The sequence below is a fragment of the Apodemus sylvaticus genome, chromosome 3 (assembly GCF_947179515.1).
Source record: "Apodemus sylvaticus chromosome 3, mApoSyl1.1, whole genome shotgun sequence".
In the NCBI taxonomy this organism is placed as follows: Eukaryota; Metazoa; Chordata; class Mammalia; order Rodentia; family Muridae; genus Apodemus; species Apodemus sylvaticus.
In genome coordinates this window covers 61,568,395-61,594,937 of record NC_067474.1, presented here as the reverse complement: position 1 = coordinate 61,594,937, position 26,543 = coordinate 61,568,395, and the positions used below count along the sequence as shown (strand labels likewise).

General features: G+C 39.6%; 1 protein-coding gene across 1 annotated transcript in view; it reads left to right on the top strand.

The window, feature by feature from the left end:
- The window catches only part of Erp44 (endoplasmic reticulum protein 44), a 97,291-nt gene that overhangs the window by 61,191 nt on the left and 9,557 nt on the right, over window positions 1-26,543 (top strand). The window contains exons 5-10 of the mRNA XM_052176479.1: window positions 3,739-3,923; window positions 4,934-5,049; window positions 10,972-11,029; window positions 13,893-14,009; window positions 17,588-17,699; window positions 18,560-18,701. Of these exons, the coding sequence (XP_052032439.1) occupies window positions 3,739-3,923; window positions 4,934-5,049; window positions 10,972-11,029; window positions 13,893-14,009; window positions 17,588-17,699; window positions 18,560-18,701 (730 nt within the window). The remainder of the gene's footprint in view (window positions 1-3,738; window positions 3,924-4,933; window positions 5,050-10,971; window positions 11,030-13,892; window positions 14,010-17,587; window positions 17,700-18,559; window positions 18,702-26,543) is intronic.

Sequence of the window (26,543 nt, the reverse complement as noted above, 5' to 3'; positions counted from 1 at the left end):
ATTTGCTAAATGATAGTGGCAAGGAATGAAATTTTTTTGTGTGTGTTGCAGGGGCTGAGTTACAATTTCAACTTCTTCAATAATTTTGGAATCATTTATATGTTTGATTTCTTGTAGGTTGGGTTTTATAAGTTGTATTTTTCATGGAAATGTTTCCATTTATTTAAATCTTTATACTTACCGGCATTAAGTAAGTCACTGATAATAGCCATCAGAATAAAGACCTCCACAAACACTGTTGAGAGAGAAAAGCATATTAAAGTCCACGCTAAACCAGGGATGCTGTTCAGTGCTAAATGATCACCTTCATAGGCAAGAGCCTACTTTTGTTTATATTTAGCACTACAAATGAATTTAAAAAAGAAATTAGTGTCACTTCCAATTCAAGTGTGCTAAATCACCTTGATTTTACTTATTCTTGTGAATTAATAAATGCAGTGTTTTTATTGAATATGTTTTGAAATATATATACCTGAATGGTTAAAACTCACTAACAAATACAGTTTCTCATGGTTTTGATTCTTATGGTGAAAGCTCATAACACACTCTAGTTTCAAAACTTAGCATGGCATCATTAACTGTTGTTATCTGGATTTATTCTCCTGAGTGTGATTATGTATTCTCTGACCAGCATTTTTTAGCTTCCCTGGCCCCTTAGTTATTACCCTGATCTCCAGTAATCGCCATTATACTCTGTTTCTAAAATCAGACTGTTTTTTTAAGTTCCTCATCTCATTGAGATCACACAGTTTTGTCCTTGATTTATAGCACTTAAACCTTGCAGGTTTATCCATGTTGTAACAATGACAAGGGGTCATTATTTGTATAGTTGCTTGCAGTCTGTTGTTCTTCTTTTTCTCACTCATTAGTGGTGGGCAGAGGCATTTAGGTGATTCTCTGTCTTGAATGTTGTGACTAGTGCTTTTGTAAACATAGGAGTGTGCCCTCCTCAACATTGTTCTCCTTTGAGTCTTCTGAGGAATTTCCGTACTGTTGTCTATAATGACTCTTTCAGCTCTTTTACATTCTCACCAAAAGTAATGCAAGCGTTTCCCGTTTCCACCTCCTCGCCAACACTTACTATCTTTTGTCTTTTTGTTAAGAGTCTGTCTAATTGGAGTGTGTGGTGTCTCTGTACTTTTCCTGTGTGTTGCTGGAGCCAGGTTAGACTAGACAAGTGTTCTTCTACCTCTGTGCTGTTTCTTAGCCTCTCCTTGTGGTTTTGAGTTACAGTTCCCTGATGGTTGGTGGCATTTTTCCCCCATATACCTTCATATACCTACTTTTGTGAAGTATCTATTAAGATCTTTTACCCACTTTTAAATTGAGTTACTTGTATTTTTACAGTATACTTGTTTGAATTCTTTATAAATTTTGAGTGTTGACTCTGTTTAGTGTTAATTTACATATATTTTCCAGTCAATAGATTGTGACTCTTAAAAACAGTTTTGTTTGCTGGGTAAAAGTGTGTGTGTGTGTGTGTGTGTTGTTTTATTTCATATATGTGTGATTTTTATTTGTTATTTTATGTATTTACATTTCAAATGTTATCCGCCTTCCCAGTTTCCCGTACACAAACCCCCATCCTCTCCCCTCCCCACCTCAATGAGGGTGCTTTCCCACCTGCCCACCCACTCGCCTCATTGCCCTAACATTCTCCTAGACTGGGACATTGAGCCTCTGCTGGACCAAGGGCCTCACATCCCAGTGATGCCCAGTAAGGCAGTCCTCTGCTATATATGTGGCTGGAGCCATGGGTCCCCCATGTGTATTCTTCTGTTGGTGGTTTAGTCCCTGGGAGCTCTGGGAGGCAGGGGCGGATATGGTTAGCTGAGATTGCTATTCGTCTTCAGCTCCCTCAGTCCTTGCCCTAACTTCTCCATTGGGGTCTCTGCGCTCATTCTGATGCTTGGCTGCATGCATCTGCACCTGTATTGGTCAGGCGCTGGCAGAGCCTCTCAGGGGACAGCTATACCAGGCTTCTGTCAGCAAGTGCTGCTCGGCATCAGCAATAGTGTCTGGGTTTGGAGTCTGCACTTGGGATGGATCCCCAGGTGGGACTGTCTCTGGATGGCTTTTCCTTCCATCTCTTCTCCCTGCAGTTCCTTTTGACAGGAGGAATTCTGGATTAATACTTTTGAGGTGGGTGGGTGGCTCCATCCCTTAACCAGGGGTTGTGCCTATCCACTGCATATGGTTTCAGCTAGTTTGAGATAATCCCATTTGTCTGTTTGCTCTTGTTGACTGTACTTCAGAAGCCTTATCCAAACATCCTTGCCCAGGCTGATAGTATGAAGTGTTTCTCAGTTTTGTAGTTTACTCCCTTAGGCTAAGACTCTTGATTCTTAGTGACATTACTGATATCAAATACCTTATCTACCAAAAATCTATTAAATTTCAAAGCAGCAATACTGGTATTAATGTTTCAAATATTTTATACTCATGTTAAATGTTTACATGGTTTTAAGCTCAGAACTATAAAAGCAAATATAAGAATGAAATCTAAATTTCTTCCATAGCATTTCTCATTTTCTCATTTTCTTTCTTTTCTTTCAATTTTCTACTTCTTTCTTTTAATTAAAAAAAATTATTTATCATATATATGTGAGGATGCTGTCGCTGTCTTCAGACACACCAGAAAGGGGCATCAGATCCCATTACAGATGGTTGTGAGCTACCATGTGGTTGCTGGGAATTGAAGTCATCGTCTTTATGTGTTGCTGCAGATGTTTATTTGTTAGAGAGCTCGTGCAGTGTGCTGGAGAGTGAAGGTTTACGTGACAAATCCACATTTTTGTGATCTTTGCCCTATTTTGAAGACCTCTGTGTGTTTAAGGACTTGTATTTATGCTTCCATTCTCATCCCATGTTTTCTCATTTATCCCTTGCCCAACAGGGTTCAAAAACATGTTGTAGTTTGTTGCTTATAACTAATGTACTTAGTGGTTCTGCTCTGAAGTAATTAGCTCCTAAACCAGACAGGCTATCTCTTTGTCAAGTATGTATACATTGGGTTAATAATTCAGATTTAAAGAACTATGGTAATGAGTTGTGCTTTCTTCCTTATAAATCCTCTATGGATTTTACCAGACTATTATGTGATCTAAATTACATGTAGACTTTTATCCACCATCACTTTTGGGAACTCCAACCTTAACCTCTAATATTCCTTTAGTGTTCTCTAAATGCTTGTCCTAGAGAGAAACAGTACACCCTTAACTTAGCAAATGTTGTAAGTCCTTCTGCCTCTTTCTGAGCACTGCAAAGGCCTTGGGATATATAATGTAATTTACCTCCTGCCTATCACCCTTCTCCTACCTATATGCTGCAATTGTCATGTACTTTTAATTTATGCCCTACTTCACAAGGCATAATTATTATATTGCTATTTTTATATTCTGATATCCATGTGCCATACTATGCTATGTATTTGCATTGTCTCATTTGATTCATGAAACAATCTTGTTGTAAGTGAAGTCACCCTTCCTGTAACAGATGAAAAGCAAGGGCATTACAGTTTATGCGTGTTAAAGGTCCATGCAGCCTGTAAGCAGTAGATTCAGAACTTAAGTCCAGGCAGTGAGTCCAGAGTCTGATACCAGTGTAAAGTATTTTTTTTTTCTCTTTCACTAAGAAAGAAGAGCTGTCATATGTAATTGTAATGTTTCTGACTGTTGAACTATTGATGTTCACCCTGACTGAGTGCTAAAGCTAACTTCCTTTCATACATTCTTTTAGCTGATATAGCCCAGAGGTATAGGATAAGCAAATACCCAACCCTGAAATTATTTCGTAATGGAATGATGATGAAGAGAGAATACCGGGGCCAGCGATCAGTGAAAGCCCTTGCCGACTACATCAGGCAGCAGAAAAGTAACCCAGTCCACGAGATTCAGAGTCTGGAGGAAGTCACCACTCTGGATGTAAGTTGTGTATAGTGGATGAAGTGTGCGCTGCCTGTGCAGTTAATGCAGACAAACCAGAATGCAAATACAGAATCTGCACATTTTCTTACAGTTTACTGCAGTCTACTTGACATGTACACACTGGGAAAGCTGTCTCGGATTCGTTCTCAAGGGAATCTCTATGTTTACCAAACTTCAGATAGAATGTGTGGCTTACAGTAAAGCCGCACTAACTGGTTAATGTCGGCAAAGGAGCCAGAATTAGAAACAAGTTTAAGTCGAACACACACCTAAGTTTTCCCATTTCTTTTGGTTGATACCCACAGAGTGTCTACTTTAATCACAATTTTAGCTCTTTCTATAATTTAGTGTCCTTTAAAATAGCCTCTTTTGATAAACTTAGCAAATCCCTTTCTTTATAAACTACATAATTTTTTCAAAAATAAGGCACAAATACCAAAAACATAAACTATAGTGTTTAGTCCTTATTCCAGTCTCTACCAGGTGACAAGTTAATCCATTAGCTACTTTCCACTTTCTGGTTGCTGTGGGAGGAACACAGACGATAGGTTGTGGTGCACAGGCAGGGATAGCTAGGCTGGGAGAGCTTGCCTCTTCAGAGCAAGCAGTCAGTTTCCCCTTTTTTGTCTTGAACAAGACCATATGCTATACCTTAATGTTTTGACTGCAAGCACCGCCCTAAGAACTGGCCTGCATAGAGAATGGACAGGGTCTTATGCAGTAAACATACACAGTGCTATGTGGAGGCAGGTGAAGGACCCATGGAAGAGTCTGAGTTCATGCATTTTTAATAAAGTTACAGTTACATTTTATTGTAGCATATTGTTTTTAACCCAGCATAATTGTTCATACTTTTGGATTAGGCATTGAATGTTATCCCTGCATTCATAATTATTCTTCAGTTGAACTAACTGAACTATAACCAAGTTACAGAATAAAGAGTAAATGAATCAGCATGCTCTTACAATTTTATATGTTGCAAAATAATTGTATACTTTATTTTACAGCGCAGTAAGAGAAATATCATTGGATACTTTGAGCAGAAGGATTCAGATAATTACAGAGTTTTTGAAAGAGTAGCAAGTATTTTGCATGATGACTGTGCCTTCCTTTCTGCTTTTGGGTAAGTATATTCATCAGCAGCCTGCTAGGAGGTGAGCGTTGCTATCATGTTCAGTTCTTGTTATATTTGGTCATGTTCTAAAGATGACCTCAGACCTTTTCAAGTCACCAGCCAGTATTTATACTATGTGACTAATCCTTTAAGGGACTTACTGTTTGTTTTTCTGTTGTGTTATGTTTTAGAATGTAGGTAGAAACATAAGAATGACTCAGTTAACCATGAGCTCTTATTTGGTTGATCCTTATACCAGGTAAACTGCTAACCCATGACAGCTCAGGTGACTGGGCATGCTCTCTTTCTAGTTAAGAAGCATAAGTTTGTTATCTTCCTTCATCCCCATGTCTTTACCACCTTCCTTCATAACGTTCTTTTATGTTCAGTATTTCTTGTTCTATTTGGTCATATCAAAATAACACACCCCACCTTACACACACACACACACACACACACACACCACACACACTTCCCTCAGCTGGGGATCCATTCCAGGGCCTTATACATGCTAAGCTTCTGTTCCACCCTGATCTGTAGTCCCAGCCTTAAGTTTGCCTTTCTAAGATTGATTTCTTCATTCTTGTAGACCGTCTTTGAAGCTCTCTCTGCCACTGTGATCCCTCAGGTCCCCTCTTTCTCATGGTCTCACCCTGACCCATATAGAAACTGCTTTCTTTTCCCAAAATCACCTTCCTCTGTTTTCTAACTCACCACTTTCATCTTGAGCTATAATGTCATCTTTTTCTTTTCATTTCTCCTTTTTTAAAGTCTATTTTATGCTTGGTTACCTTGACTTTCTCAAATTCTTTCAAATAAAAACCCTTAGCTTCTTGGAACCTGACTTTCTTCTAATGAAGCTTGTCTCTGAATAGTCGCAAAGTAACTCGTTGATTGTCCAACCCAGTTTAATCCCCTCAAACTCTCTGAAGGTGGAGACATCACCTCCTTTCTTTTTTTTCCTCTTGAGAATATTTGACATTGAATCTCTCTGGTTTACCCCTCACAGTTCCTTTCTTTTCTTGTTGTTCCTTTTATCTCGGAATGTAATTATTCAAGATTCTGTCCTCGATGTTTTTCTCTAATTGGGGACTATCTTAGCTACCTTTGGCTGTTGTGTAGTGCAGCTCCTTTTACTTGGGGCTCTTTACCCTTGTGTTAGCCTGGTTGAAGTAGCTGTTGTGATGCCTTCTCCAGTTGATGGCGTCTACTTTTGGTCCTTGCTTACGTGCTTTGTGGATTTTATTGGTGTTTAACTGTGAGCATTATCAGGGTACAGCTTAAGTGGGGACACCTCCAGTCTGGGCTTTCACATCACTGCTGTCTGTGTGGGATGTGTGTGCCATGCAACCCACCTCAGACACTTTGAGCTAGCCTTTGCCTTAGAGCCTCTGCTGTTCCTGTGTCTGGAAGTAGTTGTGTGTGTGTGTGTTTTAGGATTCCAGAGTGGCTACACTAATTTGCATCCAATAGTAAAGGAGCTTCTTTTTCTACAACCTCACCAACTTTTGTGCCATTCTGTGTGCAATGAGATGAACTCTCAAAGGTGTTTTAATTTCATTTCTCTCATTGCTAAGGATGATAAACACTTTTTGAGGTATTTCTAAGCTATTTTTATTTCTTCAATTGAGAACTCTCTATAAAAATCTAGCCCGTATTTAAATTGGGACATTTGTTTCCTTGGCTTTTTTTCCCTTGAGTTATTTGTATGTGCTGGTTATTAATTTTCTTTAAGATGTATAGCTGGCAAAGATTCTCATTCTGTGAGACTAGACTGATTGTTTCCTTAGTGGTACAGAAGCAAGCTTCCAGTTATCCATTGTTAGCCTTAAATCCTTATGGAGTCTGTTCAGAATGTCCTTTTCTTCACCTATACCTTGTAGGGTACTGCCTGTGTTTTCTTCTAGCAGTTTTAGTGTTTCAGGTTTTAAATTGAAATCGTTAATACTTTTGTATCTAATTACTATGCAGGGTTATAGATATGAGTCTAACTTAATTCTTCTGAGTGTAAACATCAGTTTTCTCAGAAGCATTTGTTGAAGATGTTATCTTTTCCGTAATGTGGGATGAATGTCTTTGCCTTTGTCAGTATCAGATGGGTGTAGTTACAAGTACTGGTGTTTGCTGGGTCTTGTGTTTTGTCCTGTTGGATTGTGTCTGCTTTGTCCCAGAATCATTCTGTTCTTTTACTCTTTTGTCACTAAGATTCTGTAATATGTCTTGAGATCTGCAATAGCAATCCCCTAGTATTCTTTTTGCTCAGAATTGTTTTGGCTATCCAGAATTTATTCCATATGAAATTAAGATTTTTTTTTCCTATTTCTGTGAAGAATGCTATGGAAACTTTGATTTAGTCTGCGTTGACTTTGTAAATTGCTTTTGGTAGAATGGTCATTTTCACAATACTAACTCTGATAATCCATGAACACCATGTCTTTCTCAATCTCTTCAAAGGTTTGAGGTTTTCATTTTACCTCCTTGGTTGGGTGTATTCCAAGATATTTTGTTGGATTTGATGCTGTTAATTAGAAGTGTGCTCATGATCTCTGTCTTGGTCTGTAAAAAAGCTACTGATTGTACACTGTGCCTCTTTTCTGAAATTGTTGATTATTTCTGGACGTTTTCTGGTGAAATATTTTGGGATCTCTTATGTATAATATGATGCCATCTACAAACAGAGACAATTTGACTCCTCCTTTTCTTATTAGTATACCTATAATTTTCTTTTCTTGTTTTATTGATCCATCTAGAGCTTATAGCACTGCATTGCAAGGGAGTAGTTGGGCAGTGGGCAGTTCTGTCTTGCTCTTAATTTTAATGGGATTACTAGTGTTTCTTCATTTAGAATAATGTTGGCTAAAGGTTTATCATATATAACTTTTAATAGCTATATATGTATGTTTCCTCAAGTCCTACCCTCTAGGACTTTTATCATGAAAACATGTTGTATTGTGTCTAAGTTTTGTTTTTTCCTGCAACTATTGAGATGGTCATGGATTTTTTAAAGTCCATTTATATGGTTTATTATACTAACTGACTTAACGGATGTTGAACCAACCCTGAATTTCCAGGATAAAGCCACCTTGATCATGGTGGATGATCTTCTCGATAAGTTTGTATTCAGTTTTTGTTTTTGTTTTTGTTTTTTTTTACCTGTTCATCAAGGATAACAGTCTGTAGTTTTTTTGTTGTTTTGTTGTTTGTTTGTTATATCTTTACCTGATTTGAGTATTAGAATAATACTGGCTTCAAAGAAACAAGTTTTGGAATTTTCCTTCTGTTTCTGTTTTTTTTGCAGAACTTAGGAAATATTGGTTATAGTTCTTCCTTGAAAGTCTGATAGGTGTCCGTTTTAAATCTACCTGGACTGGAGCTTTTAGACTTGGAAGTTTATTACAGTTTCAGTTAACTCCTTTGCTGTGAGTCTGTTTTGGTTGTTGGTCTCATCTTGGTTTACTTTTAATATTTTGGATGAATCAAGAAATTCATCTGTTTCTTTGATATTTTACAACTTAATGAGGTAGAGTTTTAAAAAGTATTCCCTTATAATATTCTGTATTTCGTTGGTATCTGTTGTAATGTTCCCTACTCATTCTGATTCTGTTAATTTGGGTTATTGCTTTCTTTCTTCTTGTTAAGTAAACCAAGAGTCTATAGATCTTGTTTATCATCTCAAAGAACCAGCTATTAGAATAACTGATTGGTTATATTTTCTTTGTTTCTATATCATTGACTTCTGCTTTGATTTAATTTCTTCTGTGACCCACTCATTTAATTCCAATTTCTTTAGACTATCATACATGACTGCTGCATTTTCATTTCTACCCAGCCTTCTCCTACCAACTCCTCTTGTCCCTCTACTCCCTCTCAAATTCATGACATCTGCTTCTTTCAATATTGTTTCATATATAAAATCATATACACATATACATACATGTACACACACACACATACATCTTGCTGAATTCATTTAGTGTGTATGTGTTTAGGGATGACCACTTGAGGTTGGATAACCTGACAGTGGGCTCATACCTAGGGAAGGCTCATTCTTCCTCTCTCAGGAGCCATTAACTAATTGCCTTTAGCTCTTGTAGGGGTGGAGCCTTGTGATATGTATCCATCCATGTTGGAATGTCAGTTGATGTTGTCATTGTGCAAGCCTTGTTTATGCAGCCATCTTGTTGAGATTTCATGGGTACAGCCTCCCTGCCATATAAAGAAGACACAATCTCCAACAGAGCTTCCAAGTCCTCTGCTCTTACAGTCTTTCTGTCCCCTCTTCTTCTATGTTCACTGAACTTTTGTGTAGGGGTTGTATTGGAGATGGATCAACTAGCTTTGGAACCTTATGGCCAGCTTTTTCCTGAATTTTAACCAGTTTTGGATTTCTGTAATGGTCTTAGTCTGCTGACAAAAGAAGCTTCTTGATGAGTGATGAGCAATGTGTATCTGTACTTAGAATGCACTTAGAAATTAAACTGTAGGAAAGTGGAAGCAGTATGTTCTCTTCTTCTAGGTTCCATGACCTCACCAGCAATGGATGCTTGGCTAGGTTTGCAGTACAAAGCATAGATTCCTTCCTGTTAGCAGGTCATAAGTCCAGTTCTACAGCTTTGTTTGCCCCTAATAGGTGCCATTATTACACACCTGGGAATGTCTTGCCTTGCTCCTTATTTTGTGGTTTGTGGGCTTTATAGCTACGTGGGGCTGTTGCATTCTCCCTTGGCTATTACAGAGCATCTTCAGATACTATGAGAGCAAGCCCTCAGGGAGGGGGCTTTTAGGCCAATTTCAGTTTGATTTCTCCAAGACCCGTGTCCAAAGTTTTAATGTCTTCAGCCGCAGGATCGTCCTTTCAAGTTCTAAGGGGCAACCAAAGACAGTACCAGTAGCCTATATTATCTAGGTACTCTCAGCTCCCCCATCAACAGCTAGAAGGAAGGTGTTCTAAGCCTGACAAATGGTTTTTTTGTTAGATAGTTGGGACTTTTGGAGAGAACATCACACCCAGTGGTATAATTTCATTAGACCGTCATATATACACACATATATTTATGTATATATAAAGGTATATGGACTCTTAAGTAGACCAAAGATAATGTTTCCCTACAGCTTTTAGACATCTTTAGTGTCTTTTCCCTCTTCCTGTTGGCTCTTTCTCAGCATTGCCCTCCATCTCCTCTTCCCTTTTCCCATTTCCCTCTTCATAGCATCTGTGTGTCACAGTCCCCACTAGAGCTCCTTCCTTATATTCTCACTCTCCTTTAGGTTAGCACCCTTTGCTTCCTTAGAAACTAAAGATGTATAGGTGTTTATTTAATCCTCAAATTATATACAGGAAGAGAAATATGTACTCATTTGACTTAGGGCTTTCTGTAGGATTCTCTCCCCAAATATTTATTGTACTAGGTAGCTTTTGTTATACAAGACCAAATATTTGTATGCCAGATACTGTACTAGGCCTAGGAAATGACAAGTGTCCAACACTTTAGAAACAAACATGTTTCCTAAAACTTTTTATGATGTAGATTATTTCAATTCAATATTTTTTAGAATTTTCAAGTTTATTTTATTAATAATTGTATTTTATTGATCTCTGTGAACAAATTAATATGTTTAATCTATAGGCAAAAATCAGACTAGAGTCAAAATTGCTATCATGATGACCCTGCCAATCCAGACTTATAAAATTTTAATACTAAAGTGGCTGACTGAAACATTATTTTAAAAAGTCTACCTCATCTTAGTTTGCCTTTAAATGTATACTTGTCTTGCTATTGCATAGTTTTGTGGATGGGACCAATAATGAACAAGAATATGTCTTGTTTTTATAATTCATATACTGCAGTGATTAATGAAGTCTGTTTTATTAAAGTACATTGTTTTCATTGTTTTCCTTAACACATTATTATTTTTTTCCCCTCATATCAGAGATGTTTCAAAACCAGAAAGGTACAGTGGAGACAATTTAATCTACAAACCGCCAGGGGTGAGTTGCCGTTTTACAGACTGCTTAAGACACCATATTTAATACAATTATAAGCAATAGTTTTGTTTTAAATGCTATTTTAAAACATCGATTAATTCTTAACTTTTTAAGTACTAGAGATTGAAACAAAGGCTTATGTATGCCAGGCGAGTGCTCAGACACTTCTACATTCTGGTTCCTAACTGTTTTTGAGACAGAGTCTCACTAAGGTGCCAGGCTTGCCTTGAACTTAAGATCCTTCTGCCTCAGCCTCCAGAGGAGAAGGGATTAAAGGCTCGTCCAGCCATGACTAAATGATGTGACTTTGAAACCATCATGGTCTAGTAATCCATGTTTCAGAGTGAAGATTGGTCAGAGAAGCCCAAAGGTACAGGTCTGCAGTGATATTGGAGTCCCCTGACTTCTCTACCTGACTTTGTTGCATTCAGTCTGGGTGCCAAATGTTGACAATATGGAATACCCATGTTTGTCATCACTTGTATTGTACCTGCCCACCTCCAGACTTGCTGATTAGATTAGCTTATTGAAAGTAAAAGCACCTAGGTTGTTTTAAACTTGGCTAAATTGTTTTTCCTTATTTTTTTCCAAAAAAAGAAAAAAAATCCTTTCTTTTATCAGTTCCTTAGAATTTCATACACTATGATATATTCACTCCTCTTCCCCAACTCTTCCCAGATCTATCCCTCCATCAAGACCAACTTGCAGTACTTAAATGCTCTTAGGTAGGTAGCTTTCCAGTAGAGAGAGATTGGCTTACCTGGACCTACACCCTAGCAGAACGCTGGCTATCCTTCCTCTCCCTGTAGCTATGAGTTGCCAATAGATCCACTGATAGGAGAGGGATTATGTGCCCAACTCTCTTCTCCATGTTGGATTTGGCCTGCTGTAAGCTTTCACAGTGTTGCATGTGTATGCAGTCATAGCTGCTGTGAGTTCATAAGTGCAGCAGCCCTGCTGTGTCCACAGACACTGTTTCCATGTACTCATTAACCCACTTTGGCTCTTACAGCCTTTCTGACCTCTCTTCTGCAATGATCCCTGAACCTTGAGAGGAGGAGTGTGGGATATATGTTTTTTGGGTTTTTTAGGGCTTAGCATTCTCTACGGCATAGTTTCTTATTTTCTGCACCTTGGCTAGTTGTGGCTCTCTTCCAATCACCATGTACTGCAAATAGAAATCTCTCTGCTGAGAGTTGAGATGTGTGGATCTGTGGGTGTGAAGTGATGCTCTTGAGAGTCCACTGAGTAGAATAACTGCTAGGTTCTCCTCTTGACTAAATTATTTGTAAGTGTGTTTAAACATAGAAATAATTGGGTAGGCCTGAATAATGGTAGGAACAACTAAGGCAAATTTGCACTATGTTTTCTTAAGTTGACATAAAGAAAACCACCATGAATGTTTCAGATCCCAAAGATAGAAACATATGAATTTTTTTTCCAGGTCATAGTTAGGTTTGAGGTTTGTTGTTGTATTTTGTATTTATTTTTTTGTATTTTGAGACAGGGTCTCTATTATGTGGCTCTGGCTGTCCTGGAACTCACTGTGTAGACTCAGATTCACAAGAGTTCCATCTGCTTTGGCCACCCAAGTTCTGGGATTAAAGGCATGTATCATCACAGCAGGCCAAGATCATATTTTTTAATGTGTCTATAATGTTTTGATATTAGATTGATTTTTTTTTTTATGTAAAGAAATAATTTACTATTACTTTTTAAGCTCGTTTTCTATTCCTAATTCAGATACTATTTAATCTGTTTTCTATTGCTGCACTGTATCTGAAGTGGAGTGCTTAAGGAAAGAGGCTTCTTTCACTCACAGTTGTGAAACTCAGATCTAAGACTAACTTGCACCTTCTGTTACTCCAAAGGCTCCCCAAACTGTGTCACAACATAATGAAGGACTGGGAAGGAGTAAGCCGTGTGTAGAATGTGTTGTATAGTGAGATAGGAGACCAGAGACCAGTCAAGACCAATCGTGTTCTTTTAATAACAAGTTAATCCTACGAAGCTTAAATGGAGTCCTGCAACTGCATGAATCCCTCTGGGGGACACCTTAGTGACTCACTCTCCACCCTCACCACTTGGTTAAAGGCTCTGCCACTTCTTCAATCCACATGGGACCAAGCTTCCAGCTCATGAACTTTTAGAAGACACACAAGCTGTATTCAGATGCAGACAGATAGCCATTTGCCTGCGCATTCTTAGGTGTATTTCTTTAGTAGTAGTTACACAGTGTCACCATCTCTAGCTTATCAGAATCCAAGATTGTGCTATGATGTGGAAATTAAATGAGCATGGCCTCTGGCCTTCGACTGTGCCTTTGGCTGGGATATGCTGGAAGTGTCTCTTCATTTCTGAGTGCTTTACATTTGGTCATTAAGAAAAATAAGTGGTGAGTAATAGAACTTGCTGTGTTGGGAGCTGGGAGAAGTAAATGAGTTATCACCAAGTGCCTGAGACAGCGCTGGACACACCTTTAAGTTTCCTGAACGGAATGTTAGTTTTTCAATCATGTACTGTATTCTGGTTGCTCTGCTTTTGAGTGAAACCGCCATAGTTGTTCCTAGTGGGGGTGCTCGCCTTAGGTCCCCGATGTCTTCTCTTTTCTCAGAGTCTGGCTGACCAGATTTACTTACGACATTTTCAGTGGAAAGAAATAGCTTCATTACTTCATTTGGGCAATTCTCTTTTTAAAGTGGTCTGCATCTGATGAAATTGCTGATAGATAATTCTTAAATGTCTTAAATCTTTTATATCACAAGTTAGATTGCCAAGTTCCTAATTACTGCAGTTTGTCCTTTTTCTAATGTGTTTTACCAGCAAAGATTTCAGTAATCTAATTTTTATTTCTGTTTTATAACAGCGTTCTGTGCCAGACATGGTGTACTTGGGATCTATGACAAATTTTGATGTAACTTACAACTGGATTCAAGATAAATGTGTCCCTCTTGTCCGAGAAATAACATTTGAAAATGGAGAGGTATGGGCTTCACCATGGGTAATCTTAATGCGGTTATGTAAAAGAACACATGCTGTTCTGCAGTCACAGGGTGTTAAGAGTCTGGGCACAGCTGGGCCCCAGCTGTTTTCATAGTGCATCCACACTGGCTTCCCACCTTCCTTCCATCTTGCATTTCCAGTAATGGTGATAGTTGGTAATATTCTTGAAAAGGACTTGAAAGTCATTTTGATATGCTTCCAATACCCACGCTTGGGTAAGGACCCTGTCTAAGTGGATGTCCTTTAGGGCAGATCTTAGTTACAGTGGGCAGTCTTTGGCCATTAAAGGTTTTTCTGGAATTAGAAAGAATTACAAAGAAACAATTGGACAGTTATTCTGAAGTCTTTTTAGTTTGTTTCTATCCTTAACTTTAAGAAAAAGGGCAGCGTAAACTCTGCTAGTTAGATGAATGATGTTAGATTGTTTTTGTATTTCTCCAGGCCTTTGTGTATGTTTAGCTCAAAGGCTCCAGAAGATTTGAAAGATGATGCATAATACATGTGCTTTTGCAGTTCTTGTCAGAATAGTTTCAGAAACAGAATTTAACATTCAGACCTGGAAAATCTTAATTCAACTTTTTCTTCCCCCCATGGAAGTTGCCACATTTAATAATTCTGTATTTTTAAATTATTATTTCTTTTATTGATTCTCTGTGTGTGGTGGGGAAAGGGCTTGCACATTGCTTATGTTCTCCTGTACTTGGAGGCTGGGTCCCTTGTTTCTGTTTATATTCTGTATTCCACACGGTTAGCCTATAAGCTCCTGCAGATTCTCCTGCCCACACCTCATGTCCCCAGGAGAGTACAGGGATTATAAATGTGTGCTACTACATCTGGCTTTCTATGTGACTGCTAGGGTCCAGCCCCATCATCAGGGTCACACGGCAAGCACTTTTACCAGAGCCGTCTCCACAGCTCCACTAGTAATAACTCTTAAGATGAAGCATATGTTGGAATTAACCCCCATGAATTGCTTAAGGAAAGAATTTTTTCTCTTGAATCAGATTGTCTTAGAATTTTCCTGATACTTTATATGTGCTCGGTAAGGCCCTTGTTGGTGTAGACATAGACGTGGGAGCCTAGGAATCACATGAATTGCCAGTTTCTGCTTGATTTTAGAAAAGTCAATGCTGTGTATTTTAGGTAATAGCATATGTTTCCAAATTTGTCTGTTGTCTCCTTCTTAATAGCTACATGCTCATGCACACTTCTGTTGAGAGTGATGAAGTAATGTAACATGTGCTTTCCTTGTAGTTTCCTAGCTTTTGTGTCCCCTCTGTGGGAAATGACCAGTCTTCTTTCACAGCAGCATTTATACAGTAGCACTCTTCTTGTGCTTTGCCTTGTGCTTGCCAGATCTTTCTGTATGGGAAATTGGGGAGCAGAACCAGGTATGAAGTGAGAATATCTGTCCTCAGGGCATGGTGGTCAGTTTTGACATGTCCAGAGAAAGGAAAGACATGTGCCCAGTGCCACCTGAAGGACACTAAGGAAAAGCCTGAGAATTCAAAGGAGAAAACTAATTTTTTTCTTTAGAAACTGGATGGGCTGGGGGCGTTGCTTTCAAGAAGAGACATTGCTATCCTGAAGTCAGGGCTGAGAGAAAAGGGTGTGCTAAGGAGGTGAGGACGGAAGAGCAGTGCCACTCATCCTGGATGTTTACAAGGCCCTTGGAAACCCACCTGTTAATTCTGAATTGAGCTGGGTTTATACACAGAGCTAAGGGATCCCTATGAGCTGATAATAGAAACTGTTGGCCTAGGGGAAATTACCAAGCCAGAGCAGAGAAGTCCAAAGGCAGAAATGTGGGGAGTGGGGCCCGTAAATGAGGATTAAGAAAAAAAATGTAATCCTGGGCTGGAGAGACAGCTCAGCGATTGAAGTGAAAATTAAAATAAATTAAACATTTGAAAAGATTGGCTCTTTACTATAGTGATATAAAATATACTCTGCCTGATTATTTTGTTCTTTAAGATAAAAACATAGACACCCACATGCATACAGATGGCACTAAGACAGGAAGGTGGGAAGAGAAGTATTAGAGATTCCAGACAGAGTAGAAGGGACCTTGGATTGGGTATGATTAAGATATAACATTGTGGGCTGGAGAGATGGCTCAGCGGTTAAGAGCACTGACTGCTCTTCCAGAGGTCCTGAGTTCAATTCCCAGCAACCACGTGGTGGCTCACAACCATCTGTAATAGGATCTGATGCCCTCTTCTGTGTCTGAACACAGCTATAGTGTATTCATATACATTAAATAAATAATATTTTTTTAAAAAATTATCAAAAGATAAATCTGATGCCAGGAAATGGGAGAGGGTAGGAAGCAGAGTGGCAGCTAATAGGTATAAAGTTTATTTTTGGAGTGATGAGTGTGTTGTAGAATGAGTGATGATTTTTGCACAATCTTGTAAATATAACAACAAATTGTACACTTAAAATGGTGGACTTTTTTGGCTGAAAGTTACCTCAATTAAAAGAAGGGATATGATAAACTTATTTATTTATATATACAAGTGAAACAAATTTAAATACACGGTAGGAACCAGAAATAGTCTCATGTGATAGGTCTCAGGGATTTAAAAAAATCATTATTAAAGATAATATCTGTGCTTCATGCTGAGTCAGTTCCTAAATTAGATTCTCAGAAGGATTGCTAGTGGAAATTACTACATGTGGAGGACTTTCTTGACTTTTTCATACAAATAAGAACATGGCATTTGTTAAGATTATTCAAATCTACTGTTTCTCCTGTTTCTTTTACTCTTGATTAACAGTAAAATAAATTTTAATGGCACTTTGTTGTTTTCAAGGGGCTTTGTATGTTTGCATATTGAAAGCAAGGGGCATCTGATTGTGGAGTTTCTTTTATCCTTAAACACTTTTTAGCTTTGGGTAGGTCTCCCATAGTAGAATGGTTTTTAATATATACTTTAGAGCAAGCATAAATTGGTGAATGAAATTGACTTTTTGCTTACACATTTGTGCTTCTCAGTCTTCCTTGTGGTCCTCAGTGTTTGTCTCACTCCTGGATTAAGAACTGACTATAGTTCTTTGTCATTTCTGTCTTCAAGAGGCTGCCCCTATACGCACATATGCAGTACTGGCCAATACAGCAGTTCTCAACCTTCCTAAAGCCAGTGACCCTTTAATATAGTTCCTCAAGTTGTGGTAACCCCCAACCATAAAATTATTTTGTTGCTACTTCATGACTGTAATTTTGTTACTGTTATGAATCATATTATAAATACCTGATATGCAGGGTATCTGATATATGATCCCATGACCCACAGGTTGAGAACACTGGGCTAAAGAATTGACCAAGGACCTTCCAGGTGAATCCATGTATATGACAGAGCAGGACATGCATGTTTCCTTAGAAACTGTACCTGAGATGCAAAGGGTTGAATTCATTTTTTGTTAAGTTTCATTGTTTTTCACAGTTAGATCCTTTTTTTCTGATTGCTTGTAACTGTTACATGAATTGAGTCCATGCTTGTTCCACTTGGAAAACAGCACTGAAACAGCATTTTCACTGAAAACTTGTTTCCACAGGAATTGACAGAAGAAGGACTGCCTTTTCTCATACTCTTCCACATGAAGGAGGATACAGAAAGTTTGGAAATATTCCAGAATGAAGTAGCCCGGCAGTTGATAAGCGAGAAAGGTAGACTGTCGAGGTGTCTGGCTCCGTCCTTTTCAGCTGTCTTTCTCCTCCCTTCCTGGTCTGTAGTTGCCTTAAACACACAACTTTCCCAGGGTGCCTCAGCGCATTTAGATATGGGGGAGGAAGCAGCATGCTGCGTGTGAAACAGGTGTCCTCTGCGCTTGCTTTCGCTTCCTGTTCTTTCACTGAGTTTAGAGGGAAAAACAAAGGGCATGAAAAGTGGGGTTGCGGGTGAACAGTGTTATTTGGAGAACCCTGTCCTGGAACCTGAATGCCTCTGACACATGCCTGAGATATTGCTAGGAGGTGACACTCGCCGAGCCATGTTTATTTCTGTATCAGAGTGGAGCAGCTGTCGGCATTTTCCATATCTTAGCAGAATGTGGGGCTTCAGGCAGCCCCCCTCTACACTGAGGGTGAAAGGTCAGACCATGTGACCTGTTGGTGTGGTAAAATGCTGCCTAGTTTAGTCGTTTAGTGAATAGCTGGGTTTGAATTAGATTTAAACGTAGCCATTTAGGCTACAGGGGGCATGAAGATGGTCCCAAGGGAGCAGTGTATGTCAGAATTTGGGGAACCTACATAGCAGATGGCTGCCAATTGAAGAAATAAAGAAATCACATTACAATGGCATTTAAATTTGAGTTTTCTATAATTTCCCTTATAATTTCCAAGGAAATTATACTCTGACCTGAGAACTAAAAAATTCCTTCTTTTAAATATACTGTTTAGGTTTTAGTTTTTCTGATTTGTATCAATTTCAAGAATGTTGATGTTGTTTATTATGTTATTTTTATGAATTCATAATCAGAAATAGTTAAAAATCTAATGTAGTTCTTAAAATCCTGTTTCTTCCAAAGGTACAATAAATTTCTTGCATGCAGATTGTGACAAATTTAGACATCCTCTTCTCCACATCCAGAAAACTCCAGCAGATTGCCCTGTCATAGCCATCGACAGTTTCAGGCACATGTATGTTTTTGGAGACTTTAAGGATGTATCGTAAGTATCCCTTTTTTTTTTCTTTTTAAAATTACTGATAATGTCCCATAAAGTTGAATGAAAACAGTTGCTTGACTATTTTACATGCTTGTGTCCTGTGAAAGTAATACTCAGGTTGGGTGTGAGAAGTCAGAGTGGTTCCTGCTACCTGTCTCTGTCCCATATGGCATCGCTCAGTAGAGTTCCAGATGTGAGGAGACTGGGAACTACCCTCTAAAAGGAAGATTGTGTGCTATGGGAAGTTAGGTTTGCTCTGTGGCTGCTCTGTGCCATCACACGCCAAGAAGATAAACATCCTTGGTCAGGCTGGAGATTGCTGTAGTGTGTGTTTGCTCGTGGTTGCATGCTTGTGAACGCTGAGAATGTGTGCAGCCATGACCAGGAATTCCAAATGGCATGTAGGGTCTTTCCAAGAACAGGCTAGCGGGATTCTGCTCTTAGGTCTTTATAATATTAACAAACATGGAAGCCTTGTGACTACTATAGAGACTGAAATCTTACTAGCTTTCTGGAATGTGAATTACAGTAATTAAAAGTTCAAGGTATTAACACATAAAAATTATAAGCATTACAAATTAAGTAATATACACCTAATTTTCTAGAACAATCCATTTTACATTTTAAAATCTCAAAATACTATTCTGTGAAGAGGATAAGTTGAAGTTTCACTGAAGAATAATTTATTCCATATACATCTGAATTTTTCAGTAGACATGTGATTTTTCAGAAGAATCTTGGTCCTGAAACTCATGCAGTATTCTTGGGCTGGTCACTGGACTTCTGTTCCTCCTTCATGTATAAAGTAGTATTGATAGTAGCACCTGCCTAGTGCGATAGTCTTGTGAAAATGAGTGACAGGTGATGGCTGTGTTATATAGCCTAGTAAGGTGTAACAAATCCTAGTGGATGGTTGTATTTTAAATAGTAAAGTATGCCAAAGGTCATTTTAAGTTTTACCTTACCTTCAAAGAGTATCATTTTAACCTATAAATTCATCTAATGTTTTTCCTAGGCCTTCTAAATGACTAGATATCAAGTATGTAAATTCTACTATGCCGGGGCTGGCCCAGTGCTGGGCAGGGGGTGGGATTTCTATCTGTTAGGGATGGATTGTGGGTGCTGGCCTGTTACCTGGAACCACTGTGCTGGTTTAGAACCTGAGGAGCCATGCAGGTGACAGCCTAGGCTTACAAAGTCGTCTGAGCCCAAAGTTAGGAGGAAGAGATGTTAAAACCCAGAGCGGAGGAACTGGAGAGATGACTCTGCAGTTGCCTCTGGAGGACCTGGGTTTGATTCTCAGCATCCACATGGTGACTCACAACCATCTGTAACTCCAGGGGTTCTAATGTTTTCTTCTGGCTTTCTGTGGTCCCTGGACACATGTGTAGGAAAATCACTTAAAGACATAAAGAATTTTTAATTGAGAAAATAACTAGAGAAGAAACAAGTGGAATAGACTCTAAAACAATAGAAACCAAGGAAACACATTTTTGAAAAGATAAATTTAAAAGTGTTTAGCCAGACTGCAAAAGAAAGACTCAAGTATAATAAAGGAGCCATTATAAATTTTGTCACAGAAATAAAATGGATAAGAGTCTACATTGAATACTGTGTCAACAAATCGATAAGCCTGAAAAAATAAATAATAATAAATGAATCATACATAAGTAGATTTGTTTTGTTCTTTTAATGATGGACTGTGACCTGGAAGTATAAACTAAAATAAACTTTTTTCTCCCCAAAGTTGCTTATGGTCAGAGTGTTTTATCAAAGCAACACAAAGCAAACTAGAACAATATCCAAAGGAAATTAAATCAGTATGCCAGAGTGGTTCCTGCACTCCCATTGCCATTGAAGCATCATGTGCATCAGCTGAAGAGTGGGTGAAGAAAATACAGTCTGTCCGCCAGGAGTGCTCTTCACCCGCCAGAGTAGGGAGTTCATGACAGCGCGGGTAATGGGAGGCCATGTTCAGTGGCATAGCAGGCACAGATAAATTGTATAGTCTTCTTTATGAGAGTGATATGACGCTGAACTTGGATGAGAGTAGAATGGTGGTTGTCCAGAACAGGGAAGGCACTGAGTAGAGTGATTGAGACAGGTAGGTGCTGGTCCCGGAAGCACCGTAGAGATCATACGGGTGAGAAGGAAGGCAAGGGCTGACAGGAAGGAGCACAGAGTTGCTCTGTGGGTTGTTTGGAGATCGTGATAGACTACAGCAAAAGGTTGTTGAACTTTCTCTTTTTCTAACTTAATGTTTTTATTATTTGGAAATTTCACATAATGTACCCCGATCCCATTCGCTTCCCAGCCCTACCAGGTCCACCTCCCACCCCAAAAGAAGAAAAGAAAAACAAAATACCAAGTCCAATTTGTGTTGCTCATATAAGCACTGGAGCATGTGGCCACAAGGGCCTTCCAGTGGCCAACCACTTAAAGATGACTGATCCCTTCTCCCTCACCCCTAACAGAGGCCATCAGCAGTGAAAAGCTACACTTCGGTATCCTTACCACAATTTTAAGAGTTCTCGTCAGTGACTTCTGATCTACACTGATTTTTTTTAAGCAAGTGTAAGGAGGTGGGAGGGGTGTCATGCTGTCATTCTCAACTGTGGGTCTGCAGTTGTCTGCCACTGCAGAAGAAGCTCCCTTGCCCTTAGGAGTCAGCAGCAGCGCAGGTTGATCATGGACGTCCATGTGGTTTCTGACTACAGCATGGACCATGTCATTGCCATCTGTAGGTTTATCATTCTCCCCTGCCTACCCAGCTCTGTCATGCCATCTTTTTTCCCAGGGACACCGTGGCTCCTCTGCTGCCACCTCTCCCCTAGCAATCTCTGTGGGTCTCTCAGGCTCCACAGAGTGGCTTTGTGGTGGTGGGTGCTGACTTCAATCACAGCCATGCTTCAGGTTTTCATCCTCTAAGGAGATGACTTGTTCCTGGATCTGATTCTTCAGCACAGCTCCTTCACCTGCTCTAGCAGCTCATAGATGGACTAGATGTTGGAGTGGACCAACCTAAAGTGCTGGCTCTGGCCCAGATGGCCGCCGAGTTGGTGGTCAGCCATTCGTGGTTGTGGTTCTTAAGGCCGAAGTTCCTATTAACTAGCAAGTAGGATCACCTGCTGAGTGGGAAGAAATTAGGCAGTTGAAGTCAAATTAACACTGGCATTTTGAATCTCATTTTGGTCTCTCATTCCTGGAGAATGCAAATAAGTACTAGCAGCCATACTTCCTTGTAAAATAATTTCTTATGTTTTTATTTGTGTGTCTGTGTGTGCCATGTATGCGAGGGTGAGTTACAGGTAGTTTTAAGCTACTGGATGTGGGTGCTGGAAATCAAACTCATCTACTCTGAAAGAGCATCAAGAACTCTTTACTGTTGAGTATCTCTTTAGCACTATGTTCATATTCTTTATCATGCCACCCAGTCCTTTTATCCCCAGCCATCTGTAGTTTTACCATTCTCCCCTGCTCACAGTACTACATGCAGACTATAGCCTTCTGGACCAGTAGATGGACTATTGGCTAAGTAGAGCTAATCTGTCAGCTAGTAGCATGCATGCTCTACTGTGAGGAAAGAAGAAAGGAAAGCGAATTTGAGCCAATAGGACTCTTCGAAGAAATCTGGCAATGGAAAGTTATCTCTCTACTGCAAGTGGCACGCCCCTTCATTCCAGCACTCAAGAGGTACAGGCAAGCAAGATCTGAGTTTGAAGACAACCTAATCTACAGTTAGTTCCAGGACAGCCAACACTCCATGATGCTACATTTGAAGCTCTTTGAAATAATTCACTTCTTTAATTTTTTTCCTCAGCTGTCCAATTGTCCCTTGTAAGCACTGTTTCTGCTAACATTTTTCAAATTGAGAGGTGGTATGTGCTGTGAGAGCTACAATCTGAGCCTGTGTGGATAGATGCTAGTGTTAAAAAGCTAGAATCTGACACATTTAATGGCTTGTCTGATTGTTATTATGCTGCCTGATAATTAAAGCTGAAATGATAAGCAGTTTTCCATAAATTTACTATCATTACTATTACTTTATCCATAATAACTCAGCATTTCTGGAGTCGTCTGACGGAGCTGTGATTGTCTTATGGGACAGTCCACGTTGCTGGAGGTGGAGGCTGCCAGTAGGACACTCTCCTTTTCATAGAAGTTGAATCCCTAAAATGACTTAAAAGTCCACACAGGCTCTAGAGCCCCAGCTCACAGTACTACATGCAGACAGCGACATTTTCAGTACCTGTAAAACACTGTGGAAATGCTAGTGCTTGAAGAGCTAGTATTTCACAATGGCAGAAATAAATCACAGCTCTGTGAGCCCTTGGCCTTTTGCATTGTTTGATCAGGTAGATTTCCTGCCAACTTGAAAGGAATAGATTTTATATGAAGATGGAAGAGTGGGGATAATTTTAAAACCCAGGTAACAATATTGTGTTGTTCTCCAGCCTGAGAAAAGTCACATAAGACTGAATAGACTATGAAGAAAGCTGTCCTTGGGGCTGGAGAGATGGTTTTGTGATTAAGAGCACTTGCTGCTCTTTCTTCCAGAGAACCTGAGTTTGAGTCCCAGAACCCATGCTTCAAACGGCTTCAAACTGTCTATAACTCCAGCTCCAAGAGATCTAACATCCTCTTCTGCCTCTGCAGGCACCTTGTACATACACACATATAGAAAACTTGTCATCTTTAAAACTGTAGTTAGTGAATGCTTTTTCTGAAGTGTTTATAACTATCTGAGGTTTCGAGTGACAGGAGGGAAAATAGCAGCTGGACAGATTGCAGGGCGTTCCTTACACACTTTTTGTTAATTATTGTCACACCCATCCCCAAATGGAGTAAACTACTCTGATGATGAATTCTCCAACTCTGGGTTCCATGGCATTTCTCCCCAAACACCAAATCACTGAAAATTTTTATTGTGATTCTTTAAGCTCAGTGGCTCTCATTTTAGCAGGGAGGAGAGATGCGAGCAAATTAGCCAATTAAGCAATATAAAACAAGGCCACAGAGGAGTCTGCCTATTAATACAGAGATGTCTAGAGGTGTTCTGTTAACAAATGGGCCATCTTATAATCTTGGAAGGTATAAGCTAGAACAGCATGAAAGTTCAAAGAATTCAGAAAGGTACCTAGAAGGAAATATTGTCAGGTTACCACTAAAATCCATTCTGAGAATGTATGTAATCTTGTTATCTATGGGCCTACCCATAGAAAGTTTTTTTAACTTAATTTTTTACTTATTTACTTTATATCCCACTCACTGTCTCCTCTCCCCTCACAATCCTTCCACAATCCTCCTTCCCCTTTGCCTCTGAGTGGGTGCCCCTGCCAGATTCTGAACCCCCATTCCTCTCCCACCCAGGTCTCTCCCTCCATCTGCCTCTTATGACTTTTATTCCCGCTTCTAAATGAGATTCAAGCTTCATCCCTTGCACCTTCCTTTTGGTATCCCCCACCCTGGTACTTCAATTCTCAGTGAGGCTAGGCGCTTCCTCTCCCTCTGAGGCCAGACGAGGCAGCCCAACTGGAAGAACATTTCCCATATACAGGCAACAGCTTTTTGGATAGCCCCTGCTCCAGTTATTTGGGACCACACTGCATATCTGTTACATATGTGCAGGGAGGCCAAGGTGCAGCCCGTATATGTTCTTTGGTTGGTGGCTCAGTCTCTGAGAGCCCCAAGGGTCCTGGCTAGTTAATTCTTTGGTTTTTCTATGAAGTTCCTATCCCCATGGGGGCCTGAAATCCTTCCTCCTATTCTTCTGTAAGAGTCCACAAGCTCCACCCACTGTTTGGCTGTGGGTGTCTGTGTCTGTCTGAGTCAGCTACTACGAGGCGGAGCCTCTCAGGACAAATGCTCCTGTCTGCAAGCATAACAGAATATCATTAACCCTGTCAGGTCAGGGACTGGTGCTTGCCCTTAGGATGGGTCTCAAGATGGATCAGTTATTAGTTAGGCATTCCTTCCGCCTCTTCTCCTTCTCATGCTTGCATTTCTTGTCGACAGGATAAATTTGGGGTTGAAAGTTTTGTGAATGGGTTGGTGTCTTTATTGCTCCACTGGGGTTCCTTCCTGGCTATAGGAAGTGGTGGCCTCTTCAGGTTCCATAGCCACAATGTAGTGAGTCACAGCTAAGGTCACCTTCATTATTCTCGGGCTCCTCTCTTATCCCAGGGTTCTCTCTTGTCCTGGAGATGCCGCACACCTATCATCTCTGTCAGTTGTAGATTCCCATTCATCTTCATGGCCATCTAGCCATCTCTCCTGCCCTTCCCCCACCTGATCCTGAACCCCCAGTCCTCTCCCTCCCAGTTCTCTCCCTCCATCTGCCTCTTATGACTTTTATTCCCCCTTCTAAATGAGATTCAAGCTTCATCCCTTAGGTCTTCCTTTTTGTTTACCTTCTTTGGTCTGTGGAGTGTGTGTGACATGGTACCTGTATTTTATGGCTAATATTCACTTATAAGTAAGTACATACCATGCATTTCCTTTTGGATCTTGTTTACCTCACTTGGGATGATATTTTTCAAGTTCCACACATTTGCCTGCAAAATTCATGACATCTTTTTTAAAGTAGCTGAATAGGATTCCATTGTATAGATGCACCACACTTTATTTTATCCATTCTTCAGTTGAGGGACATCCAGGTTATTTCCAGTTTCTGGCTATTACGAAAAAAAAGCTGCTGTGAACATAGTTGTGCGATGTTGGAGCATCTTTTGGGTCTATGTCCAGGAGTTATATAGCTAGGTTTTGAGGTCAAACTATTCCCAGTTTTCTGAGAAACTGCCAAATTGATTTCCAAAGTGGTTATAAATGTTTGCACTCCCACCAGCAATGAAGTGTTTCCCTGGCTCCACATCCTCAGTAGTGTGTGCTATCTCTTGAGTTTTTGATTTTAGCCATTCTAATGGGTGTAAGATGGAACCTCAGAGTTCTTTGGATTTGCATTTCCCTGATGACTAAGGACTTGGAACATTTTTAAGTGCTTCTCAAGACATTCAAGATTCCTCTGTTGAGAATCCTCTGTTTAGCTCTGTACCCCATTTTTTAATTAGGTTATTTGGGTTGTTTGTGTCTAATTTCTTGAGTTCTTTGTAAATTTTGGATATTAGCCCTCTGTCAGATGTAGGGTTGGTGAAGATCATTTCCCAATCTGTGAGCTGCTAATTTGTCCTTATTGATAGCGTCCTTTGCCTTCTAGAAGGTTTGTAGTTTTATGAGGTCCTATTTATCAGTTGTTGATCTTAGAGCCTGAGCCACTGGTGTTCTGTTTAGGAGCTTGACTCCTGTACCAATACGTTCAAGGTTATTTCCCACTTTCTCTTCTATGAGATTTAGTATATCCAGTTTTATGTTGAGGTCCTTGATCCACTTGGACTTGAAATTTATACAGAGTGATAAATATAGATCTATTTTCATTCTTCTACATATAGACATCCAGTTAATCCAGCACCACGTGTTGGAGATGCTTTCAGTTTTCCATTGTATGGTTTTGGCTTTTTTATAAAAAAAAATAAGCGTCCATAGGTATGTGGGATTATTTCTGGGTCTTCAGTTCAATTCCATTAATCAACGTTTCTGCTTCTGTACCAATGCCATGCAGTTTTTATCACTAGGAGCTTGAGGTCAGGGATGGTGATTCCTCCCAAAGTTCTTTTATTATCCAGGCTTGTTCTGGCTGTCATGGGTTTTTTGGTTTTCCATATGAAGTTGAGACTTGCTCTTTCAAGGTCTATAAAAAAAATTGTGTTGGAATTTTGATAGCAATTGCATTGAATCTGTAGATTGCTTTTTGTAAAATGGCCATTTTCACTATGTTAATCCTGCTTATCC